At 40.9% G+C, this 25,103-nt stretch overlaps 1 protein-coding gene across 2 annotated transcripts in view; it reads right to left on the bottom strand.

Annotated features, from left to right (window-relative positions):
• Positions 1–25,103, bottom strand: part of CIT (citron rho-interacting serine/threonine kinase) — a gene marked incomplete at both ends in the record, with an annotated part of 71,629 nt that overhangs the window by 22,419 nt on the left and 24,107 nt on the right. The window contains 13 exons of one of the 2 annotated variants that reach the window (XM_080355410.1): positions 1,490–1,687; positions 2,716–2,890; positions 7,188–7,297; positions 7,725–7,841; positions 9,574–9,669; positions 12,478–12,603; positions 12,978–13,118; positions 14,630–14,683; positions 15,284–15,337; positions 15,609–15,779; positions 21,058–21,177; positions 22,531–22,674; positions 23,542–23,647. In XM_080355410.1, the coding sequence (XP_080211536.1) occupies positions 1,490–1,687; positions 2,716–2,890; positions 7,188–7,297; positions 7,725–7,841; positions 9,574–9,669; positions 12,478–12,603; positions 12,978–13,118; positions 14,630–14,683; positions 15,284–15,337; positions 15,609–15,779; positions 21,058–21,177; positions 22,531–22,674; positions 23,542–23,647 (1,612 nt within the window). The remainder of the gene's footprint in view (positions 1–1,489; positions 1,688–2,715; positions 2,891–7,187; positions 7,298–7,724; positions 7,842–9,573; positions 9,670–12,477; positions 12,604–12,977; positions 13,119–14,629; positions 14,684–15,283; positions 15,338–15,608; positions 15,780–21,057; positions 21,178–22,530; positions 22,675–23,541; positions 23,648–25,103) is intronic. The other variant, XM_080355411.1, reaches the window with a different exon arrangement.

Below are 25,103 nucleotides of genomic sequence, written 5' to 3'. Positions count from 1 at the left end.
GTGTCATATGCTATCTGAAAACTTAACAAATGAAAGGTTAGGGCCTTGGCACATCCAGCCACCTTTTTTCATTCAGAACGTTTTCCTTAGAGCCAAGAGACTAAACAGGAAAAAACTGTTCAGCTAAGTCAAATTTGAGAGCTAAAAAGCTATCTTAGCACAACAGGCAATGTGAAAAATAAAAAAAGGATATTAAAAAACCCATAACAGAAGTACTCTCAAGCCCACCAGACTGCACTGTCTTACAACAGCGGGTCCGACAGCCCTACCAGTGCCCCAAATTAACTGGAGCGATAACTGAGTGAACACAGGGCATAAATATTCATCTGTTTCACTGGTGGTGTAGGGTAAAGGTCTCAAGCACATCGCCATCCCCTGGGCAGTGATATTAGTTGTTACGCAAAGCTTTCAGCTGGGAGGGCACCGCCTCAGTTTTGAGCAAAAAAGAAACAGATGCCATGTTCAATTCAGTTATTCTTAAACCCCAGTGTTGCTGCTCTGCCTTCCCAGCGCGTACCTGCTTTAGAACAGCTCTGCCCTGTTCTCCCATTCTCCCAAAGCATCAACATGACACAAGCACCTATCCCAGCTGAGCCCCCCACCCCTTCTGAAAAATAGCAATGGCAGAAATATTCGGGACAGTTCTTTGATCAAATGCCCCTGGAGCAAGAGAATGCACGTTTTCAACACTGGAAAAGAACTGGATTGGAAGGTCACTGAAGACCTCACTGGGTCAGCTGGTAGCAGGTCATGTACTTCTGCACCCTCTCCCCCCACAGCCTTGGGAATCTGTTATGAAGGAAACATTTCTTAGCATCAAGCAGTTTGAAAGCATCATTTGAAAGCATCTTTTTGTGCTCAGCAGACAGCAACCAGCAGCATTAGAATTTAGCATTCTCATTACTGGGAGTGGGGAAAAACAAAGGGGGGAATTGAACATTTAAACTTTTTTTTCTTTATCTCATTCACACACTTCACCAGGGACTGCAAGACACACATGACAATTTTTAATGAAATAAGCATCGCAATAAAATTATGTGCTAACAACACTATTTTCCTAGGATCTTAAATAAACATCCTCAAAGCAGGATAACTGATAGGAAAAAAAAAATCATCAAAACATTTATGATCATCAAGTACTTTCAAACTCATAAGGTATTATTTAAATGAGTAAATCAGAGAGTAGAACTCCTAACAACAACTTCCTATGCAACTTTCACCTTGTCACAAAAGTAATGATGTTCTTGCAAGCAATCAATCAGCTTTGGCAGCGACGAGCCACTACTAGGAAGCATTTGTACAGTTAAAGATATTAAGACTGACAAAATGTGACATTTTAACCATTCCTGCCTCTATCATGCACAATTCATGTCTAGTTCTGAAACTTAAAAAGTAAATAGTATAAATTCATTTTAACCTCTTCATGAAACATGCACCTACAAAATTCTAATCTGTATGTATAGCTCTTAGTATGAATTTGAGGGCTCACCGTGAGAGCTTGAATCTCTTCCTCTGCCTCAGCTGTGGTCTCCTCCAGCTCAGTTTTGGCTTCGCGGAGCTGGTTCTCCAGGGCTGTCCGCGCAGCCTGCAGCCCTGTGATTTGAGACTCCCGCTCCTGGAGCGTCAGCTGCAGCTCTGTCAACTGCCTTTTGAGTTCCAGCTTTTGTTCTTCGTGCTCTAGACTAACCTGAAGAAAGAAAAAGTAGCATCCAAACGTAAGTTACTAACAAAGAAAACATAGGTAATGTAATCTAATCTGAGACCTCACTTTAAGATTCCATTGGTGTGTCTATCCCAACAATCACATCTTGACAGATCACTTAAGTCACTGAGAAGTCAAGGATGCAGCTTTGCCTGCTACCTAAAAACTACGGGTTTCTTACAAAAAGGTTAAAAGCAACCTGGCATTTTGAAAAAACAATAAGGGCACAAGAATAGTTCCAGATGTGACTTCAATATCACATATCAAACATTGACATAAACAGGATAAAAGTTGAAGTAGTTTGTGATGTGAGGGAGCAACTACAATGTATTGAGTATTGTCCAGGCACAGATGAGGAGCGAGTTGAGAGTCTATGGGTGAAAGTTAAGGGGCAGGCTGGCAGGGGTGATACTATTGTGGGCGTCTATTCTAGGCCACCAGATCAGGGTGAGGAAGTTGAGGAGGCCTCTACAGTCAGCTGAGAGCAGCCTCACAGTCACAGGCCCTGGTTGTGGTGGGGGATTTGAACTTCCCTGATGTTTGTTGGAAGGACTGCTCGGCCGCAGCCACAGTCCAGGAGGTTCCTCCAGTGCCTTGACAATAACTTTCTGATGCAAAGGGTGGAGGAGCCAACTAGAAGAGGTCATTTTACACAGCTGAGTTTTTATTCTCTACCCCACACCCACTCTAGCTGAACAACATTATAAGGATATTGTACAAAAACTATAAATATGATTCTGGGAAAGTAAGATGACCTAAAGGTCTAAGAATGACAAATCCTTAGTACTTACTTTAATCTCCTTCTAATGAGCAAATTTAAAAAAAAATAAATCTTTTATTTTTCACTCCTAGGAGAAAAAATGTACTGCTAGACCAAACTAAATTAATACACCTTAAAATACTATTTATTTAATGACACATAGAACAAAAACAATGTAATTCTACTTCTCACTATAATACTCAAAGTGGGGTACATTCAAATCAGTTTATTTGGATGAAACCCAAGTTTTCACCTCTCGCAGCCTCGTCTCTAACTCCAGCAGGCGGTTCTTGTCAGTGTGATCTTGGTGACTCATCTTTTCCAATTGTTCTTCTAATTTTCGATTCTGGGCCTCTAACTTTCCAGCTTGTGTTTCCAAGTAGAACTTCTGTTGCCTGAGCTCTGAAATCATCTCCTCTTGGGCTTTCCTGATAGGAGAAAAGCACAAGTGACAAGCCCAAAATGTCCTTAACATATGTCCTTTCACTGGCGTGACATAAGGAAGAATATACAAGGTTCCTGTTATGGAGAATAATTAAGTTCATAGCTTAAATTTTACATCCCAACTAAAACCTCATCTCTATTCCTGTCTACAAAAGATCCATGTATTCACCAACATATGCCCAGAGCAGTAAAACTCCATGTTTGCATATTGCAGAGAGAAATTAATCTTGTACACCGTCATCTACAACAACATGTAACCTACAGTTCATTCTTCTCATTTCACCAATTCCTTGTTACATGTTTTTCTACACAGGAAAAATAAATGCTAAGAATAAGTGCTTTCACAGAATATATTTCCATGAGATAAGAGAAGCCCTATGGTGTTGGGTTTGGGGGTGTAGTGTGTTGTGGGTTCTTTTGCTGGGTTTTTTTAAGTTGTAATGGACCTACAACTTGACCTACATTGAAGTGCTTTGTTCTCTGATCAAAGTCTTAATCTACAAAGTGAACAAATATAATTACTTGCGCTCCTACAGATTTTGAGAGATGGTAACAATTAATTATTACCATAAGAATTTGAAACAGATATCCTCATAAAGGAAGGACTACTTGGCCAGCCACAGTGCAGGAGGTTCCTCCAGTGCCTTGACGAGAACTTTCTGATGCAAAGGGTGCAGGAGCCGACTAGAAGAGGTGCACTGCTGGACCTCATCCTCACTAACAAGGAGGGGCTGGTTGAAGCGGTAAAGGTTGAGGGTTGCCTTGGTTGCAGCGACCATGAGATGGTAGAGTTCGGGATCTCATGTGGCAGGAGCAGGATAGCAAGCACAACTGCAACCCTGGATTTCAGCAGGGCAAACTTCGGCCTTCTCAGGCAATTGCTGGGGGAAACTCCATGGGCAAGGCTGCTTGAAGGTAAAGAGGCCCAAGATAGCTGGTCAGTGTTCAGGGACTGTTTCTACTGGGCACAAGATCAGAGCACCCGACACGTAGGAAGTCACGGAAGGGAGCCAGGAGACCTGCGTGGTTAAACAGGAACTGCTGGGTAAGCTCAAATGGAAGAGGAGAGTTTATAGCTCATGGAAGGACGGGCTGGCCACTTGGGGAGGATATAAGGCTGTTGTCAGAGGGTGTAGGGAGGCAACTAGGAAAGCTAAGGCCTCCTTAGAATTCAACCAGGCAAGAGGGGTCAAGGACAACAGAAAGAGGTTTTCCAATACGTGGCAGATAAAACTAACACCAGAGGCAATGTAGGCCCACTGATGAACAAGGTGGGTGCCCTGGTGACAGAAGATATAGAGAAGGCAGAGTTACTGAGTGCCTCAGGTGTCAGTACTGGGGCCTATATTATTCAATATATTAATCAATGATTTGGACGAGGGAATAGAGTGACTGTCAGCAAGTTTGCTGATGACATGGAGCTGGGAGGAGTGGCTGACACGCCAGAAGGCTGTGCTGCCATCAGAGACCTGGACAGGCTGGAGAGTTGGGCAGGAAAAATTTAATGAAATATAACAAGGGCAAGTGTAGAGTCTTGTATCTCGGTAGGAACAAGCCCAGGTTCCAGTATAAGTTGGGGAATGACCTATTAGAGAGCAGCGTAGGGGAAAGGGACCTGGGGGTCCTGGTGGACAGCAGGATGACCATGAGCCAGCACTGGGCCCTTGTGGCCAGGAAGGCCAATGGTACCTGGGGTGGGTTAGACATATAAAGGGTGAGTGTCAGGAGGATGGAGCCAGGCTCTTCTCGGTGACAACCAATGACAGGACAAGGGGTAATGGGTTCAAACTGGAACACAAAACATTCCACTTAAATTTGAGAAGAAACTTCTTCTCAGTGAGGGTGGCAGAGCCTGGCCCAGGCTGCCCAGGGAGGTTGTGGAGTCTCCTACTCTGCAGACATTCAAAACCTGCCTGGACACCTTCCTGTGTAACCTCATCTGGGTGTTCCTGCTCCATGGGGGGATTGCACTGGATGAGCTTTCCAGGGCCCTTCCAACCCCTGACATTCTGGGATTCTGTGAAAAAGAAAAAAAAAGTCTTTCTACATTATTTACAATTCCTGGAACCATGTCATCATGCATTGGAAAATTCTGCCTCATAGTGTGCTTTCTACTTAGAAGTCTCACAAAGCTCTTCATGTATTAATGAATTAATATTTTAAGAAGTTCAGTGTGAGATAAGCTGTTATTAATCCTATCTCAGAGAAATTATGTGGGTTGCCCAAGATCAAATAGGAAGACTTAACAAAAATAAATAGAACTTAAGTCTTCTGACTCACATTTCTATGCGTTGCACACAAAGCCACCCTTTCACCTTTTCTCTTCTTTTAATTTACCTCTACAGATTATTGCCAGCCAGAACTGTCAAAAGGTGTTATTTCACTTCCTACTGTTTACTGGGCTATCTTCTCAGAAACCTCATAATCATTAGTTTCCTCAGCTACAGACAGAATAAAAGCTGCAGAGTTCCCCTCTCCTCCAAAGGGTTTAATCACTAGTTCTCCTCTTCAAACACGCTCAGATTAGCTGGCGCTGTTGTGGATTCAAAACACAGTCCAACAACAGATTTATACATTTTCACCACCACAATTCACAAAATAAGCACAAATTCGTTAGCTATCTGCATGCATAATAAAGCAATCTTCTCTTACAATGTTGTTAATTCTGTACTATCTTCTACCAACCCTGCAAAATTGCATTACTTGACAACATCTCTCAATAATCTTGTCTAAGTCATATGTTAAAACATTACTATATTTTTTCTTGTTTCCTCTGGATCTCCAGTCAAGTGCCCGGATCCCAGAGGATGCACCCACTCCGTTCAGCACCAATGCCTGTGACCTAGACCTTGCCTATGCTTCCCAGGGACATGTTGAGACAATACTCCTGTTTTATTTCAGACTGAATGTAAATTACAGCTTTTGCTGCCTCAACAAACTCCCCGGGTGATTAACTGGAGGTCATCTGCAGCATAAAGCAACGCAATTAAATTTCTCAGTTATTTCTGTGAATATTTTCAGCTGCTCAGGCTACAATGATTTGCCAGATATTTGAAACACAACAAAAATTGGAGCCATTACATATTCGGAGGCATAATCACCACTGAAAAGGAAAAAAAAAAAAACCAAGCAACTCTTTGCCAAAATTCATCTTTGCTTGATTCTATTCAATATTATAGATGAATCTATCCAAGCGCTTCCCACACACTCTGCCCAACATCACGTCCAGCAGCTGATGGACACTGGCAACCTTTCTGCAGACAGCCAGAGCTGATGACTCTCTGAACTCAGCATATACTACTTCAGCCCCACCTTGCAGGTCATATCAAACAATCTGTGCTTTTTCCTATACTTGAAGTTGAATGCCTTCATTTATGAAGGAAGAACATCATTTTAAGGAATCTCAGCAAAAATCCAAAGTAAAATAATGCTATGGCATACAAAGAGAGCTGACACAGAAGATTTCCTCTATGTTTAATAAATAGAAATTCACCACAAGAACAATTGCTGATTACACAGTGATTCAAGATGCCATTAGGTCTTGACCTGTAGTATACTCCAAAAACACTGAACTATTACACCGACCATTGATGAGAACTTGAGAGGCTGAATACAAGAAGGCAAGAGAGAGAGATGCAAGTGCTAACTGGGCCAGGACAAAAACCCAAATGAATTGAAGCAGAATTCTGAAACTGAAGCTGGAATATCTCCTGCTTCACATTACTCCTGCCTATTTCAGTAACAAAACATCTCACTCTTGCAATTGGCAGTTCAAAAACATGCAGAAAAATTCTAGGCTTAAAGATCTGCTTTTCTTACTTGTGTTCTCACCCATCGGGGCAGAATGGGATGTTTGTGAAAGAAAGGTGTTTAATGATTTCAATTTCAGCGTCATGTAACTGCCACAGAGACCAAAGAAAATATAAATCTATTAGCAATACATATGTTCAAAAAAGGAAAATATGCTTCTCCAGAGGTATTTTAGACTTTAAAATCATTAGTACTCTTTTAATATGTTGGGTAAACCTGCACAAAGCACGAGCCTTAGGAAAGGCTCCAAAGCAAACATTGTAATACAAACCAATTTTCCCAGTCATGTTTGAGGAAACAGAATCTGCAGTGAACCACAACTATGTGAAGAACCAGCATATTTTTGTACCACTGACAAACAAGCAGGGAGCACAGCAGGCCTGCAAAAAAGAGCCACTTTTACATTAAGAGAACAGATCTTGCTGAGAACTGTTTAGCAGTGACCAGTGTGACAGCAGTCGCTGTACTTACATGTTCCTCTGGGTAAAGAGGCTGCTATTTGCTGCCAGTTTATTGGCCTCAGACAATTCCACTATTCTCTGCTCCAGTGATCTAATCTTCGAATCCATGGCATTGATCATCTGAAACAGAGCAATGTGCCTTTGAGACTACACGATAAAAGGAATTATACAAACACTGTTTTTAAAAAGTCTGAACTTTTTCTGGAAACAAAAAGAAGAAAACCAATCAAACAGCCAAAAGAGCATCACAGATGCAATTACTGGAGCTATTTACAACTGCTTCCTACTGCTTTTATATTAGGAGAAAGCAGCCATTATATTATCAATGCACAAAATGAGGGGTACACCACGAGCTACCTGGCTATTTTTAAGAAGACGAAACCTTGAATTCAAAAAACATGTCTTTTAAAATCAGTATTAATCAGTGAATTTCCTTCAAAAGAGCTCAGCAGAACTACAAAGCCTCCAACAAGATTATCTTGCTTGAAATCAGAGTCTCAGAAAGCTACTCTTAAAATGCTTTGATTTCCAATTCAACTCTACATACCGCCTTCTGTTCAGCCAGGACTTTACACTTCTCACGTGCTTCTTCTTCATGTCTTCTGAGCATATTCTCAAGTGCTTCCTTATCTGCAAGATCTTTCTTCATCTGATTTTCCAACACCTAAATGAAGACATTTCTTTTGTCTAAATTATATCTGTTTCACTGGGCAAAGGGCAAGCAGAAAGAAAATCATCAAGAAAGATAGAACTTTTTTAAAGCAATTGATCATATCTCAAGCAAAATTAAACCCAAGATGCAATTGCATTAAATCCATTGAAGAGAAAACTCCAAAACAGAACTCTCTCAGTTACCTCTGCAGATTGAATTTAACGATGGAATTTTACAAAGACATCGAGATACCGTAGATTTTTTTAATTACTATTTTAAGTCATATAAACTCTGTTGAAGAAAACGTCCAGACAAATGCAGGAGACAGAAAAACTCTAGACCCCAATCTGTATAGCGGAGGGAGTAAGGAAGTGCACGTGCCTTGGCTGCCCTACCAACATGGCTCAGAAGTAATTTGTAAATGTATGCATGAGACCCAATGAATTCTTCAAGTCAGAGACACCAAGAGAAACAATTAAGTAAAAGATTTCTTTTTGTGGCATGAATACCTGTCATTCGGAACAGAACTAAACTGTTATTACATTTAACGTTAATACTTTTTTTTTAAATGCATGTTATGTGTGTATGTCCAGAGCTCTAAGTCTGTCGTTAAACTGAAAGTCATTTCCTTCAAAGACAAGTTTTCAAAGGCACGAAGTCTGGACACCACAGGATATTTTTTACTGTTCCAGTTACAACATCCCATGTCCTCTTTCACACCTTTGAACCTCTGTCACCAGCTTCCCAATTCCTCCTCCTAAACCCTGTATCACATGTCCCCCCATAACATACTGGTTCTCTTTTTCTTTTAATTCTTTTTCCAATCCCTTTCCTCTTCTCCAGTTTTCAATGTCACCACTTCTCCTTTCCCAACATCTGTCTCTGATCTTCCTGCTTCCTATCGCTCTTATTAGTGATTACCACATACTCTGGTCTGCCACAAAATGTTCTTATTTCTCTTTTTTTGTTTCATATTCCTCTCCTAGAAATTCCTTCTCTCCCCTTAAGTACTATATTCTGTCATATTTATGCTGAAATGTAGAATTCAAGTCCTAGGTAACAGTACCAGATAGAAGTTGCTGAAAACAGATCATGCTTAGTAGAAACAAAGATCGTTACAAAATGCATTTCCTGGCTGACATACTGCAGGTTCTTCAGAAAAATCCTCAGCCAGTGCACACACTCCTGTTTTCCAATTTGTTTTTCCTAATTTTAGATGGTGTCTATGATTCTATTTCTGTTTGTTAAAGTCTTATGCTACCCTGGAAAAGACAAAACCAAAGTGGGCGGCTTCTGTGGCTTCTTGGCAGATGTTACAGCTCCAAGAAGATGGAATTTCAGAAACGCTCTAGTATTTGCTGAATTTAAAACTCGCAGGTAGGCTCTGTGAATACTCTTAGAAAATCAGCAGCAGGAACTGAAAGCTTTTTCAGGATGGGAGACACAATAGCAGTAAGGATTATCTAGTCAGCAATAGTCAAATTACAATCAACAACTGCTTTCCTATAGTTCTGACTTCAGCTGCCACTTGTTTAAACGCAGTGCTAAAGACAGACCAGGTACAATGGCATGGACTAGAAGAGAAAATTATTCCAATTCCACTGAGCTCTCTAAACATTTCAGTAGTGGTAAGCAAGAAAGTAACCCAAAAAACAAAGGATTCAGAGTCTAAAGGCAAATGGTTTTCCCTGAACTCACTCTACCCACAAAAGCTGGTAGGAAGATGATAAGAAGATATTTTTACTTTGAGTTTTTCCTCATAGAATTGTTCCTTCTGTTTCAGCTGCAGCTCCAGGTGTTGTGCTGCGATCTGAGCCTCACGATGCTTTTCTTCCAGCTCCTAAAAAACAGCGGAGATTCATATTCAGACACAAAGAAGTAGCAGGTGCTGTGTTTATGTGTTACATAGGTACCAAACATCCATTCATTGTTTTTACACCTTCACACTATAATAATCCCAAGACCAGGGCTGTCGTAGTAAAGAGCCATTATGAGAGCTGTACATTAGCCGTTTTAAGCTTTGCATATTGCTGCTGGCCCATCTACTGTACAGCAGATATACTGTTAAAGACAAAGATTTCTATTAATACTTCCACTGTAAGAATCTCCATTTCCCAGTAAAATATTCCCAAAGATGGGCCAAGGTCGTTTTGTGAAAACAAGCAGTTATAAACACTCTAGAGCTGCAGTGGCATCCCAGGAAGTGCAGATCTATTTTCGACAAGGTCTCTCATTTGTTTTCTCACAGAAGACCTCAATAATGGGGCACTGCTGTCTATTCTTTTCAATCTACATTCATAGACTGGGAATAGATTTCACTCTGCCATATTCCTCAGATGAATGTTGTCAGAATAACTATTTATAAATTGCTGGGGAAATGAACAGTGCAGGATGCAATATGTATGGTAGAACATACCAGAATATTTTTAACCTCTGTACTTCACATCGGATAGTTTGAGCCATGCACTTTAAGGACTTAAATAATTCTGTATTTCATAAGTTGGCTATTTCTGCTGTCTGACTATTTATTCAGGGTATACCTACAATCACCTTTCACAGGGTATCTCGCAAGAGCTGCATTTAGAACTTTATGCTCATTTATTGACATATTTGCCATACCAACAATTTCCTTAGAACAAGAGGCAGATCCAGGTCTGCCGTTCTCTACCTTTGGGTTGACTTTTGCACAGACAAGTTCAGGTTTTGGGGTGCACCCAGGTCTCCTTTCTGCCTTTGTTACTGCATAGCACAGAAAAACATCCCGATATTTCTACTTTAGCTTTTTTCATATTCTCTTTTCTGATCATCCTCATCTTGAAAACATACAAAGATTTTTTGTTCCAGTAACTGCAATAGGCCGCTTTTTCCAGAAGTGCGAATCAAAGAGGAGGTTCACCAAAAGTAGGTCATCTACAGTGCCGAGCACCCGACACTTCTGCACAGAATGGAGATTGCTGCTTTCTGCAATTGAAACATGTCTCCCAGCAACAAGAGGGACAACTTACCTCCCCCAGAAGCCCACACGTTTCAGGTCCTGGCAGAGAATCAGACAATCAGATCAGGAGCAGCTTCAAAGCTACCAGCATAAGACTGCTCATCTTGTAGCAGAAGCTTCACCGGTTTCTGCAGTGGCACTTAACAGCCACAGTGGGCTCAAAAAGGTAATCTCTTACCATCCTAGTTCTCACTTACTATTCTCTATGTAGCGATAACTTTATTAGCCTCATAGCAATGATCTACACGTTCAAGCAGTAACAAGTATCTTCTCTACCTTGTTTCTCACTTCTTATTCAATTCTCTACAGGCAGATCAGCAGCTACTTCTCAGGTACTGATGGGTGTACATGTAACCAATGCCTTTATTCAACAACTTCCACCTTATTCAATGCAATTCTGTGTCTTCAGCTCCCTTTCACCTTTCTATTCCAGGAAAAGTCAAAAGCGTACGAAGAGATCAACTTGAGGGAATGAACAGGGTAGAAATGGAGAGAAAAAGAAAATTATAACCCTGTGCTCCCAGATCAAAGCTGCAAGGAACCAGCAAAGAGACTGTAGGATTATTTCTTAAACACCTGTTTGACTTCTTTATAAAATACTTTCGTGTCTCTCCAACATTCTGTCAGAACTCCATGGAAACTATCTATAAGAAGAGCTAAACATGTCCCATGGTGTAAAACAATTAGCCGATATTTCTGCAGTCCCTTCCAGTTTTTCCTCCACAGAGAAAGTAATCAAAGCCAAGGAACAATCCCCAAATATACACAAGAGGCTTATGAAACAATGTGGTTTTACACTATTTCTAAACATAAAGCTGGCTATGTGCCCAGCAAAACCAGTCTCCCACTTACCATGCAGTCATGTCATCAAAACAATTTCAAAGAAACAGCACTACTAAAGAACCGATTCTATCTTTTCTGGAGAGCACTCAGACATTCTGATGCTAAAGTCTATTTGCAGCTATTACCCTTGTCATATGGGCAACATAGAGAGAACTCTTGAGCAACACTACATTAATTTGATTATTCAACAATAAAATTACACTTCCTGTCCCAAGGAAGTACCAGAAACACTCTCTGCTTGGTTCACTGTCGAGTGACGTACTAATTCACTATAAAGATTTAATAGGTTTAAGAAGGATAGAAACAAGAAACTGCCAACAGAGAAGTTATGTGGGTGAAAATGGATTCCTGACAAATATTATCTTTGGAGAGGAACAGTTTAGATGACTAATTTCCCTCTGCTTCAAAATGTAAGCATTTCAAGTAGATGTAACCTCTAAATTCCCTTGCAATTTAGTTTAAAAGCTAGATACCAATGTGTTTATTGTTGAAGCATCCTGTCCCAAGAATGCTTTACTTCTGGAACTATCATTAGGTAATTAACTTAAATATTACTAAGTTGACTTAAAAGTGCTCCCACTGAGACAACTAGAATTTTAAAGTAGTACTAAGACTAAAGATACAGGAGAGAAGTTGCAACTAAAGGTGAATTTGAGCACTTAAGCTTTCTCCAGGATGACTGGTACAAGAAACAAATCCCTTTATTCAACAGTTTCTACCTTATTCAATGCAATTCTATGTCTTCTGTTCCTTTCCTAGCCCTTTCTTGCAAACTCTTACCCTTTATCTTTCATTTTCACCTCTGCTCACCAGAATTTTTTCTGCCATCTGTTGAATCTGTTGAGATTTAGTTTGAATATCTTCCTTTAGACGGTTTTCTCTTCGTTCCACGGTCTCTAACCTCTTCACTTGATTCTCCAGAGAATGGCGCCGTTCCTGCAGAGCAATCATGAGCTGCCGTTTAGGTGAACCAGCTCCGCATTACCACAAAGCAACGAGCACTTTCCAGAAAAAAGCCAGGGGAAGCAGTCAATGTATGGTCATCTTTTACATTTGAAACCCTCATCATGCCTCAAATCCCTTATGCTAACCACACATCCTTATGGACTCCTCACTGAAAATAAAAAGTCTTGTGGTTTTCTTCAAAGAAACACATGGTTTTTAACTAAAAATGTGTTAATGTCTAGCATCACTTTCCCATGAATAATTACTACAGGAATCCAAGCTGTTCACAGCCATCCAGACAAGGGCTCCTAAACTGAGACACATCCCAATAACTAATTTACTCTAGATAGACATTCTCCACTCACCTCCGCTTCAAGCAATTTCTTCTTCATGCTTTCATTAGAATCTTCCCGATTCTGCAGTTTCTCTAACTCCTTCTCAGCTCTCTCCTTTGCTTGGCGGATATTCTGAAGAAGTTCAGTTGCCTCTGAGCTAGCTTTCACAGCCTGGAGGTCCAAAGAGGGAAAAAAGGGTATTGTAAGAAAAACACACACATAAAAACTTGGTTATGAAAGTTCATAACCTGAGGATGGCCAACACTGTGAATAAAATTGCTACAGGACTTTGGCCTAGCAGTCTACAATTAAGACAACCTATTAACTGTCATGGTTGAGACGGACAAACGACATAGACAAAGTTCTTCCAGGATGAAAGTAGCAGATGTCATTTATTGCCACAAGTGCATTTTTATACAGTTTTACCAATTCGTGTGTCTCTTCACTGTTGGTTACAAATTACAGTAGTAACATCTCATAGGCTATTTTTGCTGTCATCAATGTTACTCTTTTACTCCCTTCTCTCGCACGGGTACATCCTTAACATCTCCAGATACTCCTTTACTCCCATCTTTCTCATGGGTAGGCCTTAATATCTTCAAGGCTAATTTCTGTTCCCATGTCCTCCATCAGGGAATCCAAGGACCCACCGTAGTCCCACAATTAACATGTGGAAGAACCCAAATTCTAACTTCTGTTACACAATTCTATTCTGTTTCACAAAAAAAAAAAAGAAAATCCAAGGGGTCTATATGTTTGTCTTGCCATACTGCAAGTTTCTAAGTGTCTCTATGTACTGAAAGTAAACCCTATCCCCAAATTCAGCTCCAGTTCTTGGAAAGAACTCACAAAATACTCCTGCTAAAATGTTGGGAGAATAACCTGTTGGCTTACAGACAATTCATTGGAACTAACGAAAGGAAAAAAGGGGAGGGGGTGGTAAAACACAGCTTTTAAAAATATTAGAAGTACCATTTCAACATAGTTTTGACCTCCTATTTATATTCTAGATCCCAAGCCCTTGAAAAAGCCATCCCACAGCAGGTGCCAGGTTTGAAATGCTCTCCCAGTGGATTATTACAACCCCTTTCTTTTCTGCTGAAAGATCCCAATAAGAGAAGCTCCCTTATTGTTCTTACAATGGCTTAAGTGATAGACTGACCAGAACTGCAAACATTAGATATTATGTACTTCTTTCAGCTTATGTTGCTAAGGTATTTCAATTCTGTTGTGAATCCTTATCATATAACATTTTTACTGCAAGCAATTAACTGGAAAGTGATTTTGCAATTAAAAGAGAGTATACTGGGAGATTAAAGCAAGTCCAACACGTATTTTTCTAGTGAGCTAAAAACATCTGAACCCTGTCTTCAGAAGCAAGGGACGAGTGCATTGCATTGGGAATACCCAAACTGGCCTTTTAAATTTGAATTTCTGTACACTACTCCAGTTCTGCCTCAGCTTCATTTGTAAAAATAAACACTGTTGACATGTCTTAAGAACCGAAAGCATATTGAGAACACCAGTGACTTCAGATACCAGTTCCCACCCCCTTTTCCTTATCATCCCCCATGCTATGACTAATTCTATTTTTGAGGATAAAACGAAGTGCATCCCTCCTCTGCATTAAGGTTCCACTGGAAAATCGTGTAGAAAATTCACTTTCACCACCCAGACATTACCTTTGTCAGCTTTTCCTGCAGCTCCTGGATTTTGGCCTGCTGCTCTGTATTGATCTACAGTTAAATAAAAAGATGGGGGGGGAAGAGTGTTGTAAAACCAAAAAGGAGAAAATACTCTCTACTTATGATAACATATGATACCATAAGTATACTTACCATATACTTACGATACCATATTTTAATTCATTTTAAAAAAAACTTTATTTCTCCCTATATATTGCAACACACCATTTTGCTTCTTGGCAAATCTACTTCCATTTTACTAACTTCTGGTTGATTTCATATTTCGTTCACCAAGTAGATCTTTCAGTGTGAGAATCCTGAGAATTCCTTTTACTTTTTATTTACTATTCTTTATTCATAAAGAAAAGCCTTATGTATCACTAACCTAACTCCAAGCTCAGATGACACACGCCGGTCTGTCTTTGCCTAGCTTCAGAATACAATCCATTAAGAACAGGATATCCAGACACAGCTTTATATCAAATCAGAAAGAACAGGGAATCCCATCAAGAAAAATATTTTAAAAAAATAAAACAGGGAGGAATGTGAAGCTGTACATGCCACTGACGAGCCACAGACACTCTTGGTTTCTGTGCATAATATGAATGACACAGGAGGCAAACTCCAGGACACTGAAGTGTGAACACGCACCTTCTCCAGTTTGCAATACAAGTCTCCTGCTTCATTCTTTCCTTGATCTTTAACCTGTAACTTAAATAGAAAATATATAAAAGTCTCAGGAAAAGTTGTAGTACACTGGTCTTCTATCCAGTCACCTCATGCGATTTAAACACAAGAGTTACACAAAGTATAAAGTACATGATTTCAAGTGTATGATTGAAAACCACTTCATATTAGCTTTGTACAAACCACATTAATCTTTAGAGGACTCAGACAACACGTGTGTGTGTGTGTGTGTGTAAAACAGCACTAGAAATTCAATAATCAGTCCCCTCGCCCATGAAGCCTAAACTACCTTTTGCAATTTGTTGTGGCATTCAGTAGCTTTACGTTTGAATTCTTCAGCTGCCAGTCGGGACTCTCTCAACTCCGATTCATAAAGATCACTACGCCTGCGAGCTGAAATAAGATCCTCTTCTAATTGGTTCATCATCAACCTCATTTCTTCTACTTGAGCTTGATACTCCTGTAGTTGTGGTGGAAGGGAAGGAAAAGGCATCACATTTTAGAGGCATCAGGGGAAATACTTGGAGTAGCAGATCCCACAATGCTGACTGCAGGCACGAGGCACATTTAAGAATATGCGGAAGAAAAATACAAGATAAAACAACAAGAAATAAATAAAATAACATATCCATAGTGGTCTGGTTTGAGTACTGCCATTTTCAAGTCCATCCCTCATAAAAGTCAATACATAGACTTTTGAAGGCTGGCTTCACAGCCATACACACATCTACATATAAATGATAAAAATTACTTACATTTCTAATTTCTGAAACAGAAATGTGCCTTTGAGTTGACGTCTCTACTAAACGCTCAGATGCTCCCTCAAGATATATTTTCTCAAGCTGATAACATGACAGCCCAGATCTGCACAGCTTAGGTAAAAGGAAAGAAGGAGAAGCAGAGGGGAAGCGTGCAGTGGCTGCCGGCCAGCGGTTCTTTGCTCTTGACAGAGTTTAAAAGGAACATATTGCTCTGTACAGGAAACAACTCAAAATCAAATATTAACTTAGAAACTATCTGTAAAATTCACATTGCCCATAAAAGCTATTTCCCTATATAGGGAGAAATAATGATTCCCCATTTGGGACGCTACAAGATAGGGCATTTGGACGGGGAAGGTGGAGAAGTAAAAAACATTGATGTGACTATCTCAATGAAACTGAGTAGTCAAACTGAGACTAACTCATGAGGTTGCATTCATATCTTTACTGGAAAAAATGAACTTCATGCTGTTTATTTAGCATTTACTAAGACCTATAAGTATACATTTTATAAAGTTACTCTAAAAAAAGAAAAAGAAATAATGAAGCTGAGAACAAGTCGAAAACATGCACATCAAGAGCTAGGCAAAAAAGATTCTGAAAGACTGACAGTGGGGGAGTTTATCTTATCTTTCTTTCCATTTTAATATCTTGCAATACGCCTGACTACCCCCATATTCAAAAGAGTAACTGTCTCATGACAAAATCAGGTTTGTCATCACTCCTTCCAGACAGCCAGCTGTCTTCAGTTAGACAACTGATTGCAGGAACACTGACCCTCATGTCAGCCTGTGATTCTCTAACAACACGGGGAGCTTATGCAGATGTCCCCCTGTTGGAGCGAGCCCAGAGGGGGCCACCCAGGTGTCAGAGGGATGAGGCACCTCTGCTGTGAGCACAGGCTGGGAGAGCTGAGCTTGTTCAGCCTGGCGAAGAGAAGGCTCCAGGGAGACTGGGATCAGTGCCTAAAAGAGACCTACAGGAAAGCTGGAGGGGAACTTTTTACAAAGGGCAGATAGTGACAGGACAAGGGATGATGGCTTTAAACTGAAAGACAGGAGATTCAGATTAGATATAAGGAAGAAATTCTTCCCCACGAGGGTGGTGAGGCCCTGGCACAGCCTGCGCAGAGAAGCTGTGGATGCCCCGTCCCCAGCAGCGTTCAAGGCCAGGTTGGACAGAGCTTTGAGCAACCTGGGTTGGTGGAAAGCGTCCCATGGCAAGGGGGTTGGAATGAAATGATCTTTAAGGTCCTTCCGAGCAAACCATTCTATGATTCCACGACATTTGAAGAAGCTGGGTCATTAACAGATTGCTTTACTATCCATTACAGGCAGCATGGCAGAATGGCTCTTCAGTTTGTAATCCCCAAATTGGTTCTCCAGTTTGTAAGGCAGACAGGGGACCTACTCCTTCCAGTTAATCTCCCTGTGTATGACCTTATTTTCTTGCTAGAAAGAATTAGAGCCTTTTTATAACACAGTTGTGAATAAAAAAGGCAAAACGGTTTGAAGGAATACAAGCTCTGCTCAGAAATCATAATTTGTTAAGATTTCCTTTATATCAGCAAGCACTTGATCAGAGAATTACATGTATGACTACAGTTGCCACTGTGAAAATGAGTGTTTGGGAAGGGAGGAGAATGGGGAGGGAGAAAAGAAGGAAGAAGAAGAGATAATTAGCATTATTTCAGTTTTTCTCATTTCTTCACAATTGCAAGACTATCTTTGAATAAATCTCATGGGCAGGTCAGAGCAACAGGCCACATCACTCAAGGCAATATAACTCTTGCACACACATTGGTCACCTTTAAAAACTATCAGGATGTACTTAAGTGCATATTAAGGGACAGGCAAAGCTCAGGGCATGTACCTGAAGCAAAACACTTCAGGGTAGCTGCATCCAAATGAATGGGCCTTTCAAAAAATACAGATTCTGATTTGTTGCTAGTTCACCCATTTGTATGGGTCTTCATCAAGTGAAAACCAGAACAGAGGTTTATTAAAAAAAAAAGAACACAAACACACAGACCCCCATCCCCAAAAATACCTGCGGTTAAGCTGAACCTACAGTCTTGCCCTAAAAATACCAAATGCCTAACCGCTGGGTTTTTTTGAAGATTCTGATTTGCTGCTAATTTTACTCATTCCCTCTCAAGCTTCAAGTTTTCAACAGCAAAACTCTAAGGGACTCTTCCATCTCACCTCCCAGTTCCCTCTGACTTAAAAAATAACAATCCATGTCTTTAATGACCGAGATCTACCTGCTGCTGTGAGCCAGCAAAACCATCTCTGCAGGTTTTGTTGCCATGTTCTTGCACATGTGTTCCAGGTAGCTCAGAAGACCACAGAATCACAGAACGTTAGGGACTGAAAGGGACCTCAAAAGCTCATCCAGTCCAATCCCCCCATGGAGCAGTAACACCCAGATGAGGTTACAAAGAAAGGTGTCCAGGCGGGTTTGAACGTCTCCAGAGAAGGAGACTCACTCCACAACTCCCCTGGGCAGCCTGGGCCAGTGTCTGTCACCCTCACTGAGAAGAAGTTCCTTCTCAAATATAAGTGGAACCTCTTGTGTTCCAGTTTGAACCCATTACCCCTTGTCCTATCATTGGTTGTCACCAAGAAGAGCCTGGCTCCATCCTCCTGACACTCACCCTTTATACATTTGTAAACACTAATGAGGTCACCCCTCAGTCTCCTCTTCTCCGAACCAAAGAGCCCCAGCTCCCTCAGCCTTTCCTCACACGGGAGATGCTCCACTCCCTTCAGCATCTTTGTTGCCCTGTGCTGGGCTCTCTCCAGCAGTTCCCTGTCCTGCTGGAACTGAGGGGCCACAACTGGACACAATATTCCAGGTGTGGTCTCCCCAGGGCAGAGCAGAGGGGCAGGAGAACCTCTCTGACCTACTAACCACCCCTCTTCTAATCCACCCCAGGATGCCATTGGCCTTCCTGGCCACAAGGGCCCAGTGCTGGCTCATGGTCACCCTGCTGTCCCCAGGACCCCCAGGTCCCTTTCCCCTGTGCTGCTCTCTAATAGGTCATTCCCCAGCTTACACTGGAACCTGGGGTTGTTCCTGCCCAGATACAAGACTCTACACTTGCCCTTGTTATATTTCACTAAATTTTTCCCCACCCAACTCTCCAGCCTGCCCAGGTCTTGCTGGATGGCAGCACAGCTTCCAGTGTCAGCCACTCCTCCCAGCTTCGTGCCATCAGCAAACTCGCTGACAGTCACTCTATTCCCTCGTCCAAATCGTTGATGAACATATTGAATAATATAGGCCCCAGTACTGACCCCTGAGGCACTGCACTAGATACAGGCCTCCAACTGGACTCTGCCCCATTGACCACGACTCTCTGGCTTCTTCCCTTCAGCCAGTTCACAGTCCACCTCACTACCCGGTCATCCAGCCCGCACTCCCTCAGTTTAGCTGTGAGGATGCTGTGGGAGACTGTGTCAAATGCCTCACTCAAGTCAAGGTAGATCACGTCCACCGCTCTGCCATCATCCATCCATCTTGTTATTGCCACCAGGTCATAATCTCCTGCCCTAACCCAGGTTTCTAACTCCTCCTGCTTACCCCCCATGCTGCACGCATTGGTGTACAGGCATTTCAGAGGGCGAGCTGAGCACACGGATTTCACCCCAGGGGTATGGGAGGCCTCCCAGCCTTCATGAACTCTAGAGTGCTGCCCTACTGATGCAAGCCCAGCTACAACCCCATCCCCCTTCGAGTCCACCTGAGATATTAAAGTCTGCAGAATATTAGAGATTCATTTGTTGACTTAAGCAGCATTTTTATGTCACCATGAATCTTCACGAGCCAAATATAAAGATTCTGGGACAAAAACATTTGATTAAAAATTACTTGTGTTATTTTTTCTCTGTTACATGCCTGTACTGCCTAAGAATCTACTGATATTTATCATCACCAAATGTTCCACATTTCAATATTTAAAGCAACATTGCTAACAAAGTAACAGAACACAGAGTAATAAGCTCTAGATCCCTTGCATTACATAAAACAGTCACTCAGAAGAATGCTGTAGAAGCCTATGGAGGCCTTGCTACATCCAGAGGGTTGTTTCTGCATTTCATTACTTTTTACATAAGCACGGCTCATGTCTAGAGAATTTTTACCAAGGTTTCTGGGCTTCCTTGTCTCAACCACCATGAAATTAGTCATTTAATGTTTGTCAAGTGCTTTGAAGATGAAAAACAACGAAAAACTGCAAGGAATTGTTTGAACGTCACAGCAAATTTCAATTTCTTTTTCTCAATACAATATGTTGCTATTAATTCGTAAAACTGAATGGGTTCTGTCTTGTAGACGATTTTAAATCCTAAAAATGTCCACATTTGTCACCATCTTTTCATTAATTTTGATTTTTTTTTCCTTATGAACAACTGTACAAATTAATGATTTTTCAACATTCTTCTGGTGAAAAATATTACGAACAACTACTCTGCAAATACATTAAATTAGGAAAAGAACAGTTAGGCAACACAGGTTCTGTTGGGAAAGACTATTAAGCATTGAAATGGTCAGATAAGAAGACAAAACCAACCAACCAACCAACACAAAATTAAGGCTAGCTCAGTTCTCTCCCAGGTGAAGATTCAGGAACACGCTGTGAAATTTGTATAGCTTGACCACTTAAAATGGATAGTTCATTTCTAATGTAGCATATTACTAAAGCATTGTGACATTCTCCTAGGCTGGTTTTATAGACAAAGTACTTTCAGGACCAGGAAAAGAAAAACCTGAAGGCTGGAGCTTGTGCTTACTTGCAGTATACACAAAAGTATATCTTGTTGCTTCCCATTTTGCTTAAGAAACCATGTGAAAACACAGAGATTGGAGCCATCACAGCCTACCAACATAAAACAATGGCCTGGCAACAGAGCTAGATTATGTCAAGAATGTCTATTTGTAGCTGGCCACTCTTGCTCGCCAAAGCAGCAGGTATACCTGTTCTTTGATCTCTTGCAGTTTTCGGCTTTGCTCTCTGATATCGTGAAGTAGCTGTAGTGCCTTATCATCTTCCTGAGACACCTCCATCCGTGCCTGCTCCAGGCTTCGCTTTAAGCTCTGCAGAAAGCAAAATGTTCAATACATAGTCTTTGGTTTTTCAGATGGCTGGATAATAAAGACCTTTAGCTATACAAATGCCTCCTTGATTGCAGTGAGGCAGCCAAAAAAACTTTTAAAGAAACACAACCAAAAAACAAACCACCAAGGCAGCAATGATGGAAACCTGAAGAAATTCATGGCCAGTGCCTTCTATCTGGATGGAAGCAGCCCATTTTACAAACTGTTTACTACATATAAATCTTAGTTCAAATCTCTACTTCCTCACATCAGCTTTAGAGACAAAAACCAAACAGAGATCACAAAAGGCATCCATTATTGACAGCATTTATCTATATTTTATCTAACACTATTAATTCACAACCTAGATACAATCCTTCAACTTCATGTTACTAACAAGCCTATTCATTTTTCTCGTTGCTGTTGAGTTAAATCCTATAATCATCAATAAACTTCTGCAAAGAGCAGAAGCACTGCTTCAGTATCTCACCACATACCTTACCTGCAGATTTTGAGAGACCAGTGGTCCTGCTATCAACTGTGTATTATTCTTCAACTGAGAGATACACACTGAATTTTATTTATTTACCCAGTAGCATTTGGCATAGGAAAATCACTCGTCCCCAGATATGCTTCCCAATAAACAAACTCATCAGAAATGCTTTTCAATTCTCTGAAATAATCTGAATTTTTGTTCTTGGGACAAGAGAGGAAATAGGATATTATATCCAACTGAAAATACAGAGACCATTAACTGTAATGAAAATATCCTCACTGGAATCTTGCCAGGACAACTGGGCAGACATTCCAGCTCCCATGAAAAATGCCAAACGATCTTTGAAGACACAGTTTTAGGGCCTCATCTTCACATTCTATCTGAAAAATAGCAGCTGTCCTAACATCATCCCTGACATGATGCTGGGGAACTGGATCAGCCTGAACCCAGAATACCACAGATGGAGGCAACACCATTGTTTCCTAATCCCCTTAGTTGTCCTTGAAGACTTCTGTCTAGGTACTGATTAGGCCCCATTCTCTTCTGGCTAAGAAACCTGCAAGAAGTCAAACCCAAGCATGTTCTAGCACAGCCAAGACAAACATCACAAATAGTTTCAGCAAGACCAGGACAGTAACTATTTCTGTGTGTTCTAAGCACATGATCAAGAAACAAAGTTTGAACGAAACTATCAAGCAAGCCCCTGCAAACAATTCAGGGCTTCATATTCCACAGAGACCCTCTCACATATTATTTTCTCTCCATCAAGTACCCCACTGAAACCGTGATGGAAGAGAAAGGCAAAGACCACCAGATTTGAGGCCTTCAGAGCTGAAAGGGCTGGTGTAAGGGCTCACACTGCATTCTGTGATATAGGTGGCCAGGTCCTGCTCCAGGAGGGATCGCTGGGTCTCAGAGGCTTTCAGTTCCACCTCCTTTTGGCTAAGTACAGCCTCCACCTCTGAAACTCTCCGGTGCAACCGCGTCATTTCCTGCTCCATCTGCAATAAATATCAAGAGGTTATAAAGGGGGCTTCAAAAGCTTTGTTAACTGCTACTTTCAGAGCTCTGTTTGTAAGGAATATGTCTCCAAGAGACTTCTAGCTATATTTTTCCAAATGGTGTTTAAATTCCGATACCATTGTCTCTGCTCCAGGAATGCACAGTTCTTCTTAAGGACAAGTAGTAAGTCTAAGTCACCCCATTCATTCAAGCTGCTTGCTCATATTCAGTCATTCTTCGAACCCCAGTTAGCAAAGAAGACACAATCATTTTTCACCTGACTTGCAGAGATGGGTCACTTTAACCTTATCCCAAATCCATGCTGGACCAGAAGATGGTTTTCCCCCATCTCCTTGTCAGGAGCAAATGGTCAAATCCAGAACAGAGCAGGGAGACAAGTAATCGAACTCTCATAAAAGTCTCAAACAGTAAGTTTTAAAAGACTCCACCGGGTTCCTTTTATTGGAGCACGGCAACTGTTATAAGATGTTCACCATAACCAGTGATGTGACAACAGTTATGTAAGTAGAAGCTGACGAGTTAGGAAGAGAACCTCAGAACAGTGCTGCTGCAACTGTGCGTATGATGAAGAGGCACGGCCTGCAGGAAGAAGCAGTCGTCTGTGTCACGCTGAGAAAAGGACTGTTTAAAATCCAGAGCCGCTTCTTGTTAAGATAAAAGTATCTAGAGCAACAGCGTGGCCTAAATTCATCTCCCTTTGTACTGGAGAGGAAGCCACCTCAGTGAAGGAAAAGCACTTTGCCCACCACGAGTCTGGAAGATCAGCAGCATCTGACAGATCCCTGGACACAGAGCGGTTGCAGATTCCTGGAGCAATGGAGATGGCCAATTGCATAAATAAATACCTTGTGACACTTGTCCTGGGCGTCTTGGAGTTCTTTGCTCTTGAGAAGAAGTTTCTTTTCCATGGAGCTGACCTTGGCTGGAGAATCCACACTTGAAAAAACAGATCTAAAAGAGCAAAGCCAAACAGCATGTGAATGTAGGCAAAAAGTACTGAAATGTGCATTTATGCAACCTTGGTAAAGTCATTGGGTACTTACACCAGGATAAAAGAAAGATGCAGCAATCACAGTCTAACAGCCATCATTTCAGATCAAACAAGCCATAAAACCCAATGACAGTATATCATTATTGAATAATCCATGCGTACTTCTAGTTACAATGTTAATATTTTCAATCAGTGACTTTCACGTCAGAGTGCAAAACAGTAAATCACAGCAACGTTTTCGCATAACTTACATGAATTTGTAAGTGTAACAAAAACAAAGCGTCAAGTCAACATAACCATTTGGACAGAAAAAATGTGCAGAGAATTGCTTTTTATTTTGTGCTTTATATTTAAACATGTTTTTAAATTATCATCAAAGTACAAAAGCCCTAAAAACTTTAACATGTCATTATCTGCACCACAGGAAGAATAATTTCAAATTCTTAGTTACCTTCTGTGAATCAAAATTGAACTGAAACTTTCCTAACCCAGTTCATACGATCCCTACAAACTCAATCAATAGCAATGTGATTAGTCACACTGCAGAACTTCTGAGTTCCACTTATAAGTAATTTCTTTCGTGAGACACAACCTAACTGTACTATTCAAAACAATCTGAGTCCAGAAACCCGAGGAAAATATTTACATGTTCTTAAGCTTTCTAATTGTGGCTCAACATTTAAGAATTTTACTATTTCTCTTACTTTCAAGTCATTCTAGAAAAGGATAGGAAGCCACTCAATGTTTTGGAGCATATTTTTAGTGCTCTGCAGTCTTACAGATGTAATTTGCAACCAGAAAATTAAGTACACATATCAAAACATGATTTGAAAAATCACATTCTCCCTCACTGAAAATGATTCAAACTAGACATTTAAGCAGTTAATGATGGAACCAGTGTTAACTGATAGATGAAAACGCAGAAGTACAATGGAAGTGCTAATAAAAGATCACACGCTCTGCCCACACGGTGCTTTGTGCTTCTTCTGGCCACAGCTTGGTGTGCAGCCAGTTATCCCCAGCGAGCAACGCGCTTCGAGCAGCGCTCTGCACACAGCCACACACCCACACACAGCAGCACAGCAAAGTTTCCTTCCACCACCACCATTTTCTGAGAAAAACCTACTCCTTAATCCAAACAGATAGGCAGGATAGTCACGAAAAAAAAAGATACATGGATTTTCATGAAAATGCTGCAGCAACATCTTTGTATCAACACACATCTTCAGTACCACCACCTTAGGCAGAGGCTGGGAAACACTGGTTTGATATTAGCAAACAAACATCACAACATCCACCCAATCTGCCTTGAAAGGTCAAATATTAATGCTTCTTCAGAAATTTGATGTGGAAAAACTTAATATATATCAATATATATCATGTCAACAATGCAGATATCATCAGGACTTCACCAAA

Source organism: Nesoenas mayeri (assembly GCF_963082525.1).
Source record: "Nesoenas mayeri genome assembly, chromosome: 17".
Taxonomy (NCBI): domain Eukaryota; kingdom Metazoa; phylum Chordata; class Aves; order Columbiformes; family Columbidae; genus Nesoenas; species Nesoenas mayeri.
Note: the sequence above shows the minus strand (reverse complement) of the source record. Positions and strands in the feature narration are given on the sequence as shown.